Consider the following 19,489-nt stretch of genomic DNA (forward strand, 5'->3'; position numbering starts at 1 on the left):
GAGAGTCAGGTGGCGCCATGTTCCAGGGGCAGCGTGGTTGGTTCTGCCGCAGTGTCAGTCAGGCCCTGAGGCAGTTCTGGGGTAGGAAGATGGGTGGGGCAGGGCGCGGGAGCCAGAGCATCCTCCTGTTGAAGCCCCCAGCCAGGGGGGCACCTGCCTTACTTGGTGCTCACCTGTGCTCTTGCCTCCACAGTGGACCAAGGTGGGATGGTCAGTGACGCCCAGGCCGCCGACTTCCTGTTCAGCTGTGATGCCTCGCATCCTGACACCCTGAGGTACCCCAGGGCCACGCTTGAGCCTTTTCTGTCGTCGGGTGCCCAGAGTCTCGAATGGAAGTAGCAGCCCAGTTATCGACTTTGGGGAACAGCAAGTTTGCAGCCCTAGATAGCTTTCTCTTTTCCTTCCTTCTGCCCTGGTCTGCTAACGGAATCCTGGCTTCGAGTGTCCAGCTGTCACATGGAAACTTGTAGCCTGCTCCTACTCAGTCTGTCTCATCAGATAACACCTCAACGCCCAACGCCGGGGTGTGTCCTGCACTTTGCAAGCTGAAAGCCTACCTATTACCTTTTTGGTTTTTGTTTGTTTCTTCGTTTTGTTTTGTTTTGTTTTGTTTTGTTTTGTTTTGTTTTGTGTGTGTTCATGTGTCAACAGTTTGGGTGAATCTATGCCTAAGACCACGAGCAGGCTCTAGTAATGGTACTTCATCCTCATTGCTGCTGTTTAACAAGCACCATCATCACCCCAGGACTGTCACAGGAACTTCCTCAGAGATTACCCTGCCTACATATGTGCTCTGCCATCTCCCTTCATAATTGGTAACTGTTTATTGAGCAGAGATCTACTCCTGGCTTCCCACCCCCACCCCCTTCAGATTCAGACTTAGTTAAAGCCTCTTTAAATGTCCATGTCTTTCTTAGTTTGTTTAATCAACCTTAAGTGTTGTTATTGGTCCTTTATGTATGTCTTTTTTCCCCCTAATATCTTTCATCTCTATTTTCACAGGCCTAGAAAAAATGTATTCTGCATGTAAAGGCTTCTCTGACTGCATCCCCATTCTTTACCTCAGAATTAATTTCTTTTAATGGCAGAGACTATGAGTAAAACTCATTGGGCTGCTGGCTTTCAGTACACTGTTGATAGCCAGCTAACTACTGTTTTAAGACTTTTCCTTTTCCTTTCTTTTCTTTCTTTTTTTTTTTTTGAGGCAGGGTCCCTCATCCATTTATTTATTGTGCATTGGTGTTTTGCCTGCATGCATGTCCGTATGAGGGCATTGGGTTACCTGTAAATGGAGTTACAGACAGTTGTGAACTATCATGTGGGTGTTTGGAATTGAACACAGGTTTCCTGGGAGAGCAACCAGTGCTCCTAACCACTGAGCCATCTCTCCAGCCCCTGTTTTAAGTCTTTTGTAAATTCATACAATCATTTACCAACTCTAAAGCTAAGATTTGCCTGCACTTAGGACCCCAAACTGGGTAATGTCACATACCTGAAATCGATTCATTCTTGCCAGTAACGAAGAATACGTCGTAAATATATTCTTCAGTGCTTGTAGTCTCCTACTCCCAGACTCTGTTTTACTTTTGAAAGTTTGAATACATTCTTGTTTATGTCACAACCTAGATTTCCTTTCTTCTAGAATCTATCAGAGTCTCGAGTACACGGAAGACAGTGCTACAGTTTTCCACGCCTACTATCTTGCTGCAGTAGCTAATGCTGAGAAGAAAAATTCAGTGGCCTTAGGCCATTTTGTCCTTCCTCCTGCATGTCTGCAAAAAGGTTAGCAACGATCATAAACCCATCAGTTTGCCAAACCCAGCCAATCCCTATTAAGATAACCATATTTAATTTGACCAATCTTTAATCTCAATCAGAAATTTTTGGTTTGGTTTTTAGCTTTTGGGGGTTGTTTTTATTTTATTTTTGACATTATCTCACTCCATATCTTAGCCTTCTGAGTGCTGGGATTGTAGGTTGAGCTACTGTACCTACAGAGACTTTTGAATGATTTAATAATGATTTAATATAGGTGAAACAAACCTGAACTTGGAATCAGATACCTTGAGTGAATATTCTGGCTTTGTTCATTCACACATTCATTTAGCGTTCTTTGTTTGTCCGGTTACAACCCCGGTGCAATAGTGAATGAGACAGAGTCAAAGTAAAGTGCTCACCAGCTAGGATTCAACACTTAATACTTTTTATTTGTTTGTTTGTTGAGGCGTGGTCTTACTATGTAGCTCGGGTTGCCCTGGAACTCACTATATGAGCCAGGCTGGCCTCAAACAAAATGTGTACCACCATGCTCGGCGTTTCGTGATCTAACATGCTATTGACTTCCAAGTGATGTTGAGGTCATAGATTAAGGTCTATGACATATGGTGAGGATTTAATAAATGTGTGCTTTGCTAGTGTTGCATCTCTTTAATTTTTCTTTAAATGCTTGCTATAATAACAAGCTCATATATTCGTTTTTTTATTATACTTTTGTAAGTACTTTCACGTTGTTTCACCAACCTTATGAAGAGAGAAAGAAAAGTAAGGAAACTGCTTTTGAGGCTGGTCCTTTCTGTTTTCCCTGCTTGGAATGTGTTCTTATCATGTTTGTCCAGATAACCTGGATTATCTTCGTGTATCTCTTTTTGAAGGTCTTATGTTAGTTACCCATTTAAAAAAACAAAATTTGTTTTATTTAGTATGTGTGTGTTGCCTGCATGTATGGCTGCGCACTACAGTGGTCCCTGTGCTGTCCAGAAGAGGGCACCAATCAGGTCCTCAGGAGCTGGAGTTACAGATGGTAGTGAGCCACCCTGTGGGTGCTGGGAATTGGACCAGGGTCTTCTGGAAGGGCTTCTTAAGTGTTCTTAAGGGCTTCCTAGTGTTCTTAACCTCTGAGCTCTTCCTCCGGCTCCTGATCACTCAGTTCTTGATGACGATTTTTAGATTTTCTTTATGTCCATTTTTAGAAAGACAAACCAAAACCGTTCATAGATTTCCAGTGAGGAAAATATAAAAAGCAAAACAGAAAAAACCCAAAATTTAAAGTTATTTTCATAGAATAGCCCTTAGAAATGTCAAAGATTGGTTTCTTGTAGCTAGTGTTCCAGCAGAACCTAGTTACAACACTTAGTTGTCTAAGTGGTTATGCAAATAAACTAATGACTTATGGTAAAATTGATTTGTTAAAAATAACCCTAAACCACTCTCTCATTCTTGAGAGAGGGTCTTGTTATGTCACTCTGACTGACCTGGTACTAATTTTGTAGCCCAGGCTAGCCTCAAATTCGTAGCCATTCTCCTGCCTCAGCCTCCCAAGTGTCAGGATTATAGACATAAGCTGCTGCTGCTGCTTCCTCCTCCTCCTCCTCCTCCTCCTCTTCTTCCTTCTCTTCCTCTTCCTCCTCTTCCTCTTCCTCCTCTTCCTCCTCCTCTTCCTCCTCCTCTTCCTCCTCTTCCTCTTCTTCTTCCTCCTCTTCCTCTTCTTCCTCTTCCTCCTCTTCTTCTTCCTCCTCTTCTTCCTCCTCCTCCTCCTCCTCCTCCTCCTCCTCCTCCTCCTCCTCCTCCTCCTCCTCCTCCTCCTCCTCCTCCTCCTCCTCCTCTTCTTCTTCTTCTTCTTCTTCTTCTTCTTCTTCTTCTTCTTCTTCTTCTTCTTTTTCTTCTGATACAAGTTTTTCTTAGGTAGCTCCATTTGACCTTAAATTCCCTTCAAAAATTTACTTTAAAAAAGCTTGTATTATAGAATGATTATCTGATATATTAAACTTATTTTAAATTATCACTCCTATTTAATATTTGAGTTCTGCACACACAGACATCACACACCTGATGTAGAAAAAAAATCTACAGTAATGATTCGCATAATGTACTGGAATTGTTCAAAGAGTGGAGTGGAAAATTTAATTCTTATGCTTTTTAATCCTCTGATTCAGTAGGAATCTGGGTTTTAAACAAGTATTTTAAGAGGTTATTTTGATTCAAGTAGAATAAACCTGACCTACAAGTTTCAGAATTTATACATAATATAGAAATTACTTTTTATTGGACTTGTTTTTCTCACTACAGAAATACGAAGAAAAATTGGTAGTTTTATTTGGGAACAAGATGAAAAATTTCAGATAGAAAAGGTAAGCGAAAATTAAAATACTTGACTGGGAAATACAGTTTCAAAATGTTTGAAGGCAGTATAATCTGTGACATATGCATCAACAGTGATTAAGGAATCCAGAGTGCATGCTTTTATGGAATATTATCTGGGTTGACATTGTTTTTACATAATACATTAAGCATTTTGTTTAAATGAATCCATTCATTAAGAAACGAGTGCTCAGGGGTTGGTGATGTAGCTCAGATGGTAAAATGTTTGTTTCACTTGCAAGAAGCCCTGGATTCCATCCTCAGCAAGTGTAAAATCCAGGCCTGGTAGCACAGGTTGTAATCCTAGCATTTGGGAGGTAGGGGCAGGAGGATTAGACGTTCAAGAAAGCCTGTCACTGATGCTGGAATAACTTTCATTGTGCTTAGTCTGTTGTGACCTAATGACTACACAATGTTATCTATGTAGCATTCTTATTTAGATGCTTAACCAAGATCCAATTATGAGTTAATCACATGAATCCAGGAAGAGACTGGATTCCACAAAGTCAACTGGCGTGGCCTGCATAGTGGTTGTTACAACAAAGGCAAGAGGATTGTTCTAAATGTGACATATAAACCTTGATCAGGCCAGGCATGGTGGCACATGCATTCCCCAGCACTTGGGAGGCAAAGGCATGCAGATCTCTCTCTCTGTGAGTCTAAGGACAGCCTGGTCTACAAAGCAAGTTTCAGGATAGCCAGGGCTGCTGACACAAACAACAAACAAACAAACAAACAAACCTTGATCAGAATATAGTATTTGCCAGGCATGGTAGCACAGGCCTTTAATTCCAGCACCTACGAGGCAGAGACAAGCAGATCTCTGAGAGTTCAAGTCCACCTTTGATCTACATGGGAAAACTGATATTAGGTAATAATGATTTGTTATATTTTTAAGTATGTTAATGGTATTATTAAGATAAAAGGATATGTTTTTGAGAAAATTCATACTAGACCTTAAGGAATAGAAATGTTATATTTTTAAATGGTCTCACAAAATTGAAAAGAACTCACTCAAGGTAGCAAATTCCGAGTGTAAGGTATATAGTTTTTTTGTACTATTTTATTTTTAAGACTTCTCAGTATTTTAATTTTTCAGACTGAAACAATAGAGAGAAATCTATATTTCCACAGCCAGGCAGTTAGTTTATATATTTCATCTTACTTTCACTAATTAAAATTTTACTTGTATGTGCATATGTATGTGCATGCCACAGTACACATGTGGAAGTCAGAGGACAACCTGGGGAAGCTGGTCCTCTCCCTTCACCCTGTGGGCTCCAGAACTAAAACTCAGGTTACCAGGATTGGCAGCAAGCACTCTTAATAGCTGAGCTATCTCCCTGGCCCACTAACTTGTTTTTGTTTCCCAGAGTGTCATCATTTGAAAAGAATAGTCTCTCCAGGATCTTAGGCATGGAGGTGATAAGTTGTGAAAATATTTATTTTCTGATTTGTCACTGTTTCTACATAAGTGATGGTGGATTTTTTTTATTATTTGTCAAATTATTCAGTATACCAGTACTGTTGTATTTAAAGGAAGCTAAAGGTTATTTAATTTTGTAAATAAAAATGCTGACACAAGCAGAAGTTTAGAAAAAAAAAGTTTAGTTCACATAACCAGATGTTAGTACCATGGAACCAAATTTTTCTAGCCTCAGCCTAATTTAATGTGTTTTCTATGAAAAAGTTAGTATGAGACCAGAGGGATAGCTTAGAGCTGAAGACTACTTCCTGCGCTTTGAGAGGTCCAGAGTTCAGTTTACTGAAGTCCCAGAACCTATGGCAGGTGCCTCAAAACTGCCTACATCTCTAGCTCAGGGGCTCTGATGAGCACTTCTGCCCTCTGTGGCATATCTTGCACACACGTGACACACAGACACACAGGTAGACAGATAAATGAAAATTTTGATATAACATCCCCCTCTTTTTTGTTTGTTTGTTTGTTTATTTGAGACAGGGTTTCTCTGTGTAGTCCTGGCTGTCCTGGAACTCACTTTGTAGACCAGGCTGGCGTCAAACTCACAGAGATCCATCTGTCTCTGCCTCCTGAGGGCTGGGGTCCATCACTGCCCAGCTAACATTCTTTTATTAATTATTGGCTAGGTATTACCTTTTGAAAAAGGATCTTGTCCATTCCTTCAAAATCATATAAATATTGCATATTAGCTATTATAATACTGTAATCATATAACATATAAGCAGAAAAGTTATGCTATCAAATGAAAACAAGATTAGTCTGGAAAGCAATTTGTAACATTATTATTGCTTAGGGAAGATTTATGATCTAAATACCAAACTTCTAATGACATTGTGTTAAATAGATTAGGAACAAGCATGTTAGTAGCTTGTGTTTTGGAAAAGCTTAGTACACTTTTGTTCTCTCACAACTTCAGAGGTCAACATCGCCATCACCATTACTTTAAGATTGAGCAGCCGTTCAGCTTGAGAGGTTTTGATTCGTAGCTTACAGGAAGTAGAAGGATACTGATGTCATGAGTTCTAAGTTAGTCTTAAGTTTGTAATCCTTGGTTTCCTTCTCTTCCTTCCTTTCTATATTCTCCTTCCTCTTCCTTCAAAGTTCAGTTGCCTACCATGTCAATAACTGGCATTTAAAATTCTGGTCTTCCTTATGTTCTTCTAAAAGGATAGTTATATGAGTATGTATACAAAATTTCATAAACTTCCCTACCATGTTACAATGACTTGAAATAAAACAACAAATTTAAATAATTTTTATATATTTTAACGTCATTTCAAAAATACCGATTACATAATAAGTGCGCTAAATTTTTAGACTGTGATTTCTTTCGCTATTTACAGCATAGCAGAGCAACATCAAGTGTAAAGGGAAGCACTGGGCCAACAACAGAACACAAACAAGAACTGTCCAAAAGGTATTGGTTACTGCGTATCATTGCTGTTCAAAGTGAATGTAGAAATCTTTGCGCTTGATTGTGTATACATAATGCATACTACATACATTCATACAGACAAAGTACTCGTATGCATAAAAATAAATGATAACTACAAAGGTGATGGTGAAATATTGATGAGTCACGTAATGTCGGTCAGCCTCTAGCTTCCACATGCACGCTCACATATGTGCACATACACTAACACTCACACACTCATGCTCACATATGATTGCACACACAGTAACACTCACACAAGCACACATCATATGGACAACAAGCCTGGTACATTTTAGCTGTAATTAGAGGGATTAAAATGAGCACCAGGCTAGCCTAGGCTACTTAGGTTACATAGGAAGACACTGTTGAGTTGGTTTTTTTTTTTTTTTTTTTGGAGCTGAGGACTGAACCCAGCCAGGGCCTTGCACTTGCTAGGCAAGCGCTCTACCACTGAGCTAAATCCCCAACCCCCGAGTTGTTTTTTAAAATGAAGTCCAATTATGTGAATATACCCTAGGATTCAGCTTTTTATTTTTTATTTTTCAATTTTCTTTTTTTTTAAATTAGGAATTTCATAGTGCATATTATGCATTTTTAAAATCAAATGTACCCGACTTCCCTCCCCTCTAATTCCTTGATCCTCCTCCCAATTTCATGTATTCTCTCTCTGTAAAGTCTTGGCTGCCCTGAAACTTACTATGTAGACCAGGTTGGCTTCAGACTGACAGATTCTCCTCCCGCCTCTGTCTCCTCGGTACTGGGATTGCAGGTGTGCACACCACCACACCTGCTGCTTCTCTCTCCTTTTAAAATCCTGCTGGGGCTGCTTGTCCTGCCTTCAGTGCCTGGGTATAGAACCATCGACTGGAGCACGGGCAGCCTTCCAGGGGCTGCATCCCTGACCAAATCCTCCCCTTTGTGGCAACAGCTTCTCAGCTAGGGCTGGGGCTTCATGAGCCTCCCCTGCTCATCTTGGATTTTGGCTGGCTTGACCTTGTGAAAGTCCTATGCATGTGGTGATAGCCACTGTGAGTTCCTGAGTTCAGCAGCCCTGCCCTGTGTGCCGCAGACCTTTCTTCATGGAGCCACCAGATGGTGCACTGTGAACATAACTAAATCCATCCTGAGGCATCTGCAGGAAGCATCACTTCCTGATAGTGAGCACAAGACACTCGTGAGACACGCAGTTCACAATATTTCATTCCCTTTTTTCTTTTGGTTTTTTGAGACAGGGTTTTTCTGTATAACAGAGTCCTGGCTGTCCTGGACTTGCTTTGTAGACCAGGTTGGTCTTGAACTCACAGAGTTCATCTGCCTCTGGCTCCCAAGTGCTGGGATTAAAGGCACCACTGTGTCTGCCGGTTCACAATAGTCCGCTTGATTCTCACAGCCTATATGTGCAATGAGCCCTATTCACTTTACAACTGAGAATATAAATCTGCAGAGAGAAATCATTTGCTCAGTTTTGTTCAGAAAGAATAGCTAGCTGAATTTGAAACCATATCTAGATCTGGGGTCCAAGCTCTGTGCCATTTTCCTCTACCTCAAAGTTTAAAGCCACATACACTTAAAAATTTTATGTTGTTTTAAATTATTTTAAAATAAATGTAACAGGTTGGGAATGTAGTTCAGTTGTTAGAGTGACTCTCTAGTGTGCGTGGGCCTTGGGTCTGATTCCTAGCACTGATAAACCAGGCATACACTGCATGTCTGTAATCACAGCACCTGGAGGTGAAGGCAGGCTTGAAAGGTCAAGGTTTTTCGCAGCTACATAGCTCATTTGAGGCCAACCTGGGCTTTATGAGACTCTATTTCAAAACTGCCAAAATTTAAAAAATATCAATTGAATTCACGAAAATAAGACATATAAAAGGAAATAAAGGAAATTCAAATCAGAAATAATTCTACTCATTAGCCTGTGTCTCTCCTGTCTTATAATAAGACACACAATTTGTAGAGCTGAGGTCATCTTGAAGTCCCTTGGCTTTGCATTTATTATTCTATCAATAGTTTCCCATAAGACTGGAAACCTTATTTAATGTTATTCTTCAGTGTTAGGATTGACTGTCAGAAACTAAAGCTATTCATTCAGAAAAGGAGTAAACTGGAAACTGCTCTGCAGCAGTGAGCTCTCTTAGGAGGGAGAGCCTTACAACCATGATGGAGCATGGTCAGCTGGAGTGGGAAGCACTGTGAGGACAGAGCATCACACCACAGGCAGCTCGGGGGACTTGCTAAGGGACAACATCACACCAGAGGCAGCACGGGGGACTTGATAAGGGACAGCATCACATCAGAGGGAACATGAGGGACTTGAGGCAAGAGAGCAATGGAGGCGTTTAGGTCATGATATCAGAGACAACATTACAGGACCTTAAAGGACAAGATGCTTTCCTTTAAACCTGGGAGGAGCTTTGCATAAGTAAGAGGTGGTTGTGACTGACTTGTGACAGAGGAGAATGAACAGAGGAGAAATCAGAAATCCTCTACTTGCAGGTGTGGAGGGGCCGTGGCTTGGAGCCAGTTTCAGGGCTCCATCTTATTTGTTACATTAAAGGGGAGTGGTCTGGGCTTGCGTCACAGTGCAGAGATTGTCAATTCTTTACCTCAGAGGGCAGATGGTAGGGGAGGTGTGGTCTGATGTCTTCTAAACTGCTATCTTGTCTTAAATAGGCAGACAGGCCCATGATCTAAGGCAAACCTTATTTAAGTCAGAAGTTACTTCAAAGTCTCATTGTACTTTGTGGTTTCCCTGACTTTGTTTTTTATTTGTTAGGCTGATGTGTGGAATATTGTGCTAATTAATAGAGACTCCATAATTTGAGAACTGACAGATATAATTCCTGTGACTATTTATAGAGTCCACTGTGCTTTTCTTTGGGGTGTGTGCGTGTGTGCGTGTGTGTGTGTGTGTGTGTGTGTGTGTGTGTGTGTGTGTGTATTGGGTATATGTATATAATAAATTATTTTACATTTTTTTACAGTGCTGTGATTAAACCCAGACTCATGAATGCTAGGCAAAAGCCCTACCACTAAGATATATTCCTAGCCCTATTATAAATTATTACTGTGATTTGGGGGTTATTGAGATGACCCAGGCCTCTATATATTCAATTGTTTAACTTGTAAAGTAGCTAAAAAAAACAAAATTAGGTATATAGGCCCTAGTCTTTCTTAGTATCACAAAAGGCATAATTAACATTTTTTACCAAGTAAGAAATAAAACCTGATTAAAGAAGTATTAAATTATTATATACCTTGTCTGGAATTAGTTCTCATTTGTAATATAAATTTAAAAATCAAATATAGGGGGTTGGGATTTAGCTCAGTGGTAGAGCGCTTGCCTAGCAAGCACAAGGCCCTGGGTTCAGTCCCCAGCTACAAAAAAAAAGAATAAAAAAAAAATCAAATATAGATGTGACTTTCTGCATGCTTCATTTTCATAGTACAGAGAATCATCTCATAAGGACTCCGGCTATAGAAAAGCAGACGTGCTTCCCGCTTCAGAATTATCCAGTGAACAACATGGTAACAGGTAAACTGAAGTAATGACTAGAGTAACCTCAGCTGGGGAAGAAACAAGGGGACTGAGGAGAACAACGCTTCAGCGAGCAGAGCCTCTTCTTGTACCACGGTGATAGAAGGGGTGCTCTTCATCTGTCAAACACTACCCTGCAGAGTGGACCCACACAGGCTTCATGCTCTCTAACTGTGCCCACACAGGGGTCTAGGTAGGAGGGAGGCTTGCTCCTGCTTGCATGAAACAGTTGCAACTTCTCCCTCACATTTAGGCATCAGTCCTTTGTGTCTGTAGTACTGGAGGTTGAACCTAGGGCCTTGTCCATGCCTAGCGTCAGACTTTCCTATGGAGCCACAGACAGCTGGGTCCTTTCTGTGACTGCTCACCAACCACATAACATGGAGCCTCCCTTTTCCTCTGAGACCTGGAAGAAAGGACCTCCCTACCTTAGAGGCTTGAACCCTGCTTAGAGCCCCTACCATGCTGCTGTATGTCTTTCTGTTTGTGGCATTAATCATTCCTCTAACTAAAGGTTTCAGATTGGGGTGGTCCAAGAGATATGCTAGATGCATTACGGGAGACTACGGCTTCATTAGAGAAGTTATTGTTGTAGAGAGACACACAGACAGCAGCATGTGAGGGCTCTGGGGGCAATTCAAGGCCCCAGTACCAGAGACAGACAGCATGGCAGAGATGGAGAGAGGAATCAGAGCCCACATGGCAAAAGTGGGCTGGTTTTTTGTTTGTCGGGGGTGAGGAAGGTTCACTGACACCTGCAGCTAGCTGTTCTCTAATTTCCAGGTAAGAGGCAGAGAAGTGGCTAGTAAGGATACAGGACCAACACGCTCTGATGGCAGCTCACTCTCCCAGGTGAGAGACCATAACAACATATTAGCTAGGATTTAGGGACAGCATCTCAGAAGGTGCCAGTCAGTACTGAAAATGGGAGGCTACTATAAAGTCGTGGCCCAAGCATGAGCTATATTTTAACATTTCATGTCACATTTAATAACTCAAAGTTGTTACTTGAGTGTACGAAAGAATAGTGCACCATCCCCCTCAAAGCCCAATCCTGACACTCTTTATTAAACATGAATTATACCACCAGGTCTCTTGAGTTGGCCTATTGAAGGCAATGACCCTGCCTGGCCTGCTAGGACTGCCAGAGTCTAGGCTCTGGACCTAACAACTTCAGTAACATCATTACTGTTTGTCTCTCCCTCCCTTAAAAGGGTTAAGTTCAGTGACTGTTAAGTTTCTAAAAATAGCATGAATTGCGGTCTTTGGTTATAGGAACCCAAGCTGGGCTTTGTGTTAGCACAGAGCTTCTCAGTCTGGGCACTGCTGGCACTGCTGGCCAAATTGTTCTCTGGGCAGAGATGGGTGTGTCCACCCACCCTGAGCGAGGTTGTAAGATGGTTCCCACTAGGTACCAGCCAGACAGCTTCTTCCCCCCAACTGTGACAACAGAAAATAAATATCCTCAGACTCTGTCATGTGGCCCCCAAAACAGTGGTTTTTAAGTTGCCTTTTTTTTTTTATTATCTCTTTGGTTTGATATCAGTTGTTATCGCCCACAATAAAACATTCTAATTAATAAGTTACATATGTGATAAGTAGAGGAAAGAATCACTAACAACTTAATACGTTACTAGCAAGAAGGATTCCAATAATTAAATTGAGAATCCAAAATATTTACTATTTCCATATCTATTGGTAAGTAGCAAATCTTTTCAGAAATTAGCAATTTAAAACAATGGTCATATGGCTGAGGTGGGTACTAGTGTCTGTACATACAAGCGTTTGGGTACTGAGCAAGAGGAGTCCTGTAAGGAGCCATCTTAACGTCAAAACAAAACAGAACAAACCTAGGGACCTGGGTGTGCAGCTCAGGGGCTAGAGTGCTTGCCCAGTGTGCACGAAGCCAGGGTCTGACCCTCAGCAAGGAGCCTTAGGTCCTTGCTAAGTTTGCCTGCCTGCCTGCCTGCCTGCCTGCCTGCCTGCCTATCTATCCATCCATCCATCCATCCATCCATCCATCCATCCATCCATCTATCTATCTATCTATCTATCTATCTATCTATCTATCTATCTAATTACATGGACTTTTAAAAATGCATATGGGCATTTTGTCTACATTTTTGCCCGTATGCTTGTTGTATCTCCAGAGATTAGAGAAGTCCATCAGAGTTATAGACAGTTGTGAGCCACCATGTGGGCACTAGGAACCAATCTTGGGTCCTCTGAGAGCAGCCAATACTTTTAGCCATTGAGCCATCTCTCTAGCTCCCCACATGGGGGTTTTCATAAAATCTATTTAAAACATTGTAACTTTGTAACTTGTTTCTCTCCAAGTAAGAGGTTCAAAAGTAATAGGAGAATATTCCAGCACTCGAGGAGAGGCAGAGGCAGGCAGATCTTTGAGTTGGAGACCAATCTGATCTACAGAGAAGTTTCAGGACAGCCAGGGATACCAGGACACCCTGTCTCATGGTGGGGAGGGGACTCGTCCTTCTCACCTTCTCAAAAGTGGCATGCTAACACATAGGCCAGCCCAAGTAGGAAGTGCTCAGGGACTACAGGAGTTTGTGAACACCGAGAGGTGGGGATCCCGCAGTTAAGGCCTTAAAGACAGCTCTCGCCTTACGGAGGATAAAAGGTTATTTATTGTAGCTGCATGTGAGTAGGAGTACAGATTCAGGTCTCCCCAAATTTCATGTTCCAACGTGGTAATCGTTTCAGTTTTTGCTGTATATTTAAATTTTACCTATCACTATTGTGTATGTGTACCTGCAGACGCATGATGTATGTGTACGGGCTCCTGTGCCACAGTGTACTTACTTGTGGAGACCAGACGATACAATCCTGAGGTGTTGGTTCTCTGTGCCATGTGGACCCCAAGACTGGACTCAGGTCACCAGGCTTGGCAGCAAGTGACTTTACTTACTGAGCCATCTCTCCTGCCCAGAAATAGGCATTATCTAAAATAGAGCCCCAAGAGTTGCTGTGGAACTGAATACCTGATTTGCACTGGGATCACCATAGTTTTTGTTGTTTTATTTCTTCAATTTTTGTCATGGTGCATCAGGTTAACTCATTACTCACACGCACTCATGAACACACACACACACACACACACACACAAGTAGTGGGGTGAGATAAGGGATATTAGTGGTACTCATACCCAGGGACTCGTGTGTGCAGGGCAGGCGTTCAGCCAATAAGCTCTACCAAATGACCATTTTTTTTCTACCATTAAAAGAACACAGTTTTCCCCAGAAAAGGAAAACAAGGTTAAAATATAGAGAAAAACTGTAAGTGATGATGTAAGTGATGATAGTTGATTCTGCCTAAGGGCAGGCCCCAGCCAGCAACTGTGCTGAGACGTGGTGAGACAGGCAGGGTGTGAGATAACACCAAAAGCTGGACTGACCTAGCAGTGCTCTTGGTCTCTCTTTGTATCATTCTTCCTTCCAGGGTATGGGGGAGGATCTTCCAGAGTCTTATGATCTGTCATCACTCGGATAAAGTTGGTTAGATAATTTATGATGACTAAAAAATCAGTCTCCTCAAATGGGATAAGAGGTAGTTTTTTAAGAGACTGTAAGTGACCATGGTCTAGAAACAGACTCACTTACACCAAATCCTTGACTCAGCTTACACCAAATCTTTGTCCCAGTGCGGTAACAGTTTGATGAAGTTTTATAGTAATAGAACAAAGACAATCATAGACGAGGTATTTTTTAAAATCTTTGATGAGAACACCAGGCCGTGAGTTCCTGAAGACCAGGGAATCCATCGCAGGCCTCAGGTGCTGTCTGTGATGTCCTTAGCCTTGGGGTTGGTAGAAGCCCAGAGCCTACTAAGTTTTACCTGCTGGTCACAAAGATGTCATCTTGTACACATGGCAGTGTCTCTGCAGTCAGAAGTTCTGACCAGTTAATCAGCTCACAGAAGGTGCTGTTTGTTTTGGGGAAACTTCTGTTCACAATGACCAGCTCTAAGACAGAAGAGTAGGGGGATAATAGGTTTCCTGTGAGCTGTCTGGAGGAGAGAGACTATAGTCTATACCTTTGGGGAAGAATTACAAGCCCAAAACTGGGGTGAAAGCTGAGAAGCATCATGGTAGCACATGTGTCCTTGCAGGAATATATTTGCTGACTACTTCGTATTTCTTTCCTGGGTGCCTTTAGAAACCTCCCATAGTGCATGTGTGAGCGGTCCCTGCAGGTATCCAGGCGGGGAAGCCAGCCCTGGAAGAGGCGAGAATGAGATCGCAGTACAGATTGACTCCGGGGGTCTGATGCCAGGCAAATTATTGTAGGCATGCTTAAACATGCTTAAACACAATGAAATCTAGAGAAGGGTCTCCACGCACGATAATTCCCATAATTCCAATTCCAGATGCACCATAAAGCGTAAGGTGTGATTACATAGCAGCTCTTTTACAAAGAACATGTGACCATGAGGGTGGGTTCTACAGCTAAAAGGCCTAGACACTACCGTGTTCTCTGAAGATAGCATAGAGGTCATCAGGCCATAAAGAACTTGTGACATCTACCCTAAGGATGGGTAATGGTCTATGGAAAGAAGAATCTGGAATAATCATTCTGAAGAATTTGGATGAGGTCTGTCCCTTCAGATAGCAACAACATCACCAGGTCATTAGCAACCTCCACTCTCAGCTTTCTGGATGGAATGCAGGGCTTTGATTTTCTCTCCTCTACTGAGGAAACACCCCTGTGTGTTAACGTTCCTGGTTCTCTTAGTGCTTCTCTGTGAGTACAGGGCCCAGGTGCCCTCTACCTATGTGTACAGTAAGCATTTAGAAACCTCACATAGTGCATGTGTGCATGACAAGTCTAGAAACCTTGGGTAGTGTCTGTGCAGTGAGTCTTTTCGCTACTGGTTACACATGCCTCCCCATCAGGCAAAGACCATGTGTACATGGGATATTATAGAAGTGCTTCAGAAGAACTAAGGAAGGAGATGCCCTTGGCTGAAATAGATCAAAGACACTAATCTCTATGGCTGGATTCATAGTTTTAAACTATAAATAGACTATTACTAAAAGAAGCTATATGCATAAATTCTGTTGTTATTGATAGTAATTTTAAATTTAGGCACACTTGAGATCTTCTAAAATTTTTATGCACACTGTTTAGTATTAGTATTAGAATAAACCATAAACATTGTGTTACATGTAAAATATGATCATGTAAATGGTAATTATTATGACATTACTGCTTAAGGTATTTAAATCCTTCCCTAAGCTTTCTGCATGTAGACAGGGATTCTTTTTTGGCATTCATATCTATTTCAGATTATTAATGACATCAACATTATACACATAACTTTCATTGACTGACAGCAGTACTGACTTTACTATTAATTTTTCACTGAAGAACATCATCCCAATTTACAGTGCTTGGGATTGTGGTCTGCTCTGTGACCTCTGTGCTGTTAGGCAGTAGGACAGAGTTCTCAGTGGTTATACTCTATGCCAGCTATTGCCAGTCGTTTTGGTCTAAGTACTTAATGTTCCAGCCCCATTACACTCTCAGTAATCTAAGTTGCTTGTCCAATACCTATGCCTTTCAAAAGTAGAAGAAAAAGTTAAGTGTGTTGGTTCACACAGATAGTCTCAGAATTTAGGAGGCTAAAGGAGAGGACTGCTGGAAGCTCAAGGCCAGCCTGGGCTACAAGTGAGTTCTAGTCTAGCCTAGGTTAAAGTGTGAAACCTGTCTCAAAAAAAAAAAAAAAAAAAGGATAGTAAAGAGGGAAGATGGGTAGGAGAGAAGAGAGGAGACAAATGTAACCAAAATACAATGACATATTTGCATTAAAAGGTTATGCTAAAACTCATTATTTTATAAACTAAGGGGGAAAAAAGAAAAGAGTGTTAAGGGCTAGAGCTCTAGCCCAGCCAGTGGAGTGCCTGGCTATCATGTCTGCCTAGCCCTGGTCTGGTCACCACTCCTGGAACGTGGCTGTCGTGGCAGTCCTGCAGAGGCAGACATGGGAAGTTAAGGATTTACGGTTGTCCTCGCAGAATCTTCTCAACAGTATTATTTCTTTTTTGTTCTTTTCTTTAAAAAAGTTCTATAAAATTTTAAACTAATAAATCAAAGACACTAGAAACCAAATAGCATAATAGGATTTCAGATGTATCTGTTTCTTCTTATTTTTATAGGTTATGTATCAATTGATACCTTGGAGAAATTCCTTGGAGAATTACGTGACTTCATACCTGGAAACTCAGGATATTTGGCATATCATGTTCAAAATGAAATTAATATGTCTGTTATAAAAAACAAATTAAGAAGGAAACTAAGTTAAGCTATACTTACATCTGGGCACTTATTTTTTTTTATAAATAGTATGATGTGTATAATTTAAATGTGAATGAAGAATTATTTTCTTTCTTAATATGTGTCCTGAGAAAACTCAGAATCACTTTGATCACTGAAATTTGTGACATATTCACAAATTGTGAGTTACTGTCATCCAAATTCACTTGAAAGAACCCTGTCAAAGGCTCCTTTGATTTTTGACTTTAATATGTATTTTTTTTCTAGGCTCAATATTGAAGTGCTAGCCCTTCTAAAGCTGGTTGGTTATTTTGATTTAAAATAAATTAGGAGGGTATACTTGAACTGTAAATGTTTGTTTCTGAAACATAGTGAGTCAGGTGCCTTACAATCTCCATGGTAGAGCTTGACGGGACACTGGCTTGTGAGGAAATGAAGCCCTTGAGAAGGTGTCTTGCCAGAGTGAATAAATAGGCCCCTTCCGGACTGGAATGTGGCTTTCCTGATTTTCCAGGCTGGTATTCATACCCTGTTTTCCTACATACCCTGTTTTCCTATGTGGACATGCTGGAACCTCTGTGTCAGATCTGTGTCTCATTGTCTTATTCAGGCTGGCTCTAGCTGCCCACTGTGTTCCAAATAAGTTGAAACTGTAGCTGTGTCTTCTGGACCTAGCTTTCATGTCTTACTTACATAAATCTAGAGATATGATAATCTCAAGAAGGCAGTTTTGCTAGGCTCGGTGGTGCTGACCTAGAATCCCAGGTACTCGGGTGACTGAAGCAGGACTATAGAAAGCTCTAGCCAGCCCAGGCAACTTCCCAAGTCCCTGCCTGAGAAGGAAAAGGTAGACAAGGCCAGTTACAAAGCCTCTGCACAGCGTGTAGAAGGTCCTGAGTTCAATCCACGAACGTAGAAACCACTCTTTTACTTAGGGTTTGGTGGCCTACCGTGTTCTGGAGACATAAATGGAGTTCTTTTAAAGATGTCTTCCTAGGCCCACGTGTCCTCTGGCAGCCATAGAACTATCAAAAGAAACTGTCTATCTCTCTTTTTTTGGTGTGTGGAGTGTTTGGGTGGGTGTGAGCCTTAGCTCTGCCTTTCCCCTACAACTCAAATTTCATAACAAAATTCTGACACAGCTCTCAGCCTCAGCTCTGGAGAATTACATCTTTGTCTGTTTGGTAGTTTCTCCTTATTTATTTTTGTGTATGTGGCTAAGTCCTTCTGAATTTATAAATGAATAAAAAACTGTTAATTATCTTTTCCTGAAACATTAAATATTGTCTCTTCCTGAATACTTTATCTTAGTCACGTTCTATTGATTAGGTTTTACATAGAAACCAAGCCTATCTGTAGATTTAAAATTAATTATTAAGAGCATTACGTAAGTTTACATTAAGTTGTTTACATTGGGATTATGGTAAGAGTTTCTCCAACATGTACTTGCGTTAACATAGTAAATAAAAACCTCCAACAAAATAGACATGTTTTCATTTCTCAAAGTGATTGATTATATAAAATTATATAGACAGTGCAAATACAATACATATGTCCTTGGAACACTGCCAGGGCCAGTATGATCAGCTGATACCAAGAGTTCCTCAAGACTCGGAAAAATGAAGAAATACAATGACAAATGCCTTAGTTTCTTTCTTATTTGTTATGATAAAATACTCTGGTAAAACAACCTAAGGGGCAAAGGCTTATTCTGGCTCACAGGTCACAGTGGAGCAGCATAAGCAATGACGTGACTGCTCCGAGGCACTGTTAAGGTTTCTACTGCAGATATGAAGGACAGAACATCTGGAAGAGGCCAGAGCAGAGACAGAGTGGTAGACTGAAGTGGCCTGCAAACTGTCTGGCCTAGAGAGAAGCAGGAATAGGACAGAGAGAAAGGGAGAGAAGGGGAGAGAAAGTGAAATGAAGACAGAGTTGAGGCAGAAGAGAGCATAGCTGACTTAATGGGGTTGTAAGGAGAGTGAGAAGCTGGGGCAGGGAAGTCTGAGAGTTGAGAAGCTCAGGGGAAGAGGTGAGAAGGGCTGGGGTGCTACAGTGGATTTTGAGTGTGTGAAGGTCCTGGTACTACTTAAGGAGCCTGGGGCCCAGCATGCAGTTTGGTATGCTGATAACCACCACAGCCGTTTGTCCCTTCTGACAGTGATAAGGGAAATGGCTCCTCTTGCTTCACAAGTTTGTGAGGAATGCTGGCTTTTGTCTAACTGCCAGAACTGGGGAAATGGAGTTCCCTTTGAACCTGTCGAGAGACACATGGCAGAGAAATCAAGGCATCATGAGCTTAAGGAAGCCTGCTGTTCATCCATGTTCAAGAAACAGGGGTGGGGAGAGGCACGCAGGGCTTTATAAAATCCGTAATCCCCGCCAGGGAGTGGCATCACCCACAGAGGTCTTCCCTCTTCAATTAACTATAGTCAACGACACCCCGTGCATGCACACTCAGAGTCATCTCCCAGGTGCTTTTAGATCTTGATAAGTTCACAGTTAATGCTCACAGTTCTGCCATCTGTCAACTAGACACTCAAACATCACCTTTAAGATACAACCTTCCTCTCCTTGGCCACATAGTCTCATGGCCATGTTATAGC

General features: G+C 41.5%; 1 protein-coding gene across 1 annotated transcript; it reads left to right on the forward strand.

The window, feature by feature from the left end:
• Window positions 1-18,361, forward strand: Terb2 (telomere repeat binding bouquet formation protein 2). The gene is made up of 7 exons (NM_001109652.1): window positions 1-81; window positions 194-275; window positions 1,643-1,782; window positions 4,066-4,127; window positions 6,961-7,034; window positions 10,499-10,587; window positions 16,766-18,361. The coding sequence occupies exons 1-7, from the start codon at window positions 18-20 to the stop codon at window positions 16,909-16,911; spliced, it is 657 nt and encodes a 218-aa protein (NP_001103122.1). The 5' UTR covers window positions 1-17; the 3' UTR covers window positions 16,912-18,361.
• Window positions 18,362-19,489: the final 1,128 nt, after the last annotated feature.

Source organism: Rattus norvegicus, chromosome 3, assembly GCF_036323735.1.
Source record: "Rattus norvegicus strain BN/NHsdMcwi chromosome 3, GRCr8, whole genome shotgun sequence".
NCBI lineage: Eukaryota > Metazoa > Chordata > Mammalia > Rodentia > Muridae > Rattus > Rattus norvegicus.

What these genes read in the sequence shown, in the direction of transcription:
- Terb2 (NM_001109652.1), top strand. Translation starts at nt 18, where the DNA reads ATGTTCCAGGGGCAGCGTGGTTGGTTCTGCCGCAGTGTCAGTCAGGCC. An exon ending in GGCCCTGAGGCAGTTCTGGG is followed by an intron (nt 82 to 193) that starts GTAGGAAGATGG and finishes TTGCCTCCACAG; the next exon opens with TGGACCAAGGTGGGATGGTC. An exon ending in AAAAATTTCAGATAGAAAAG is followed by an intron (nt 4,128 to 6,960) that starts GTAAGCGAAAAT and finishes CGCTATTTACAG; the next exon opens with CATAGCAGAGCAACATCAAG.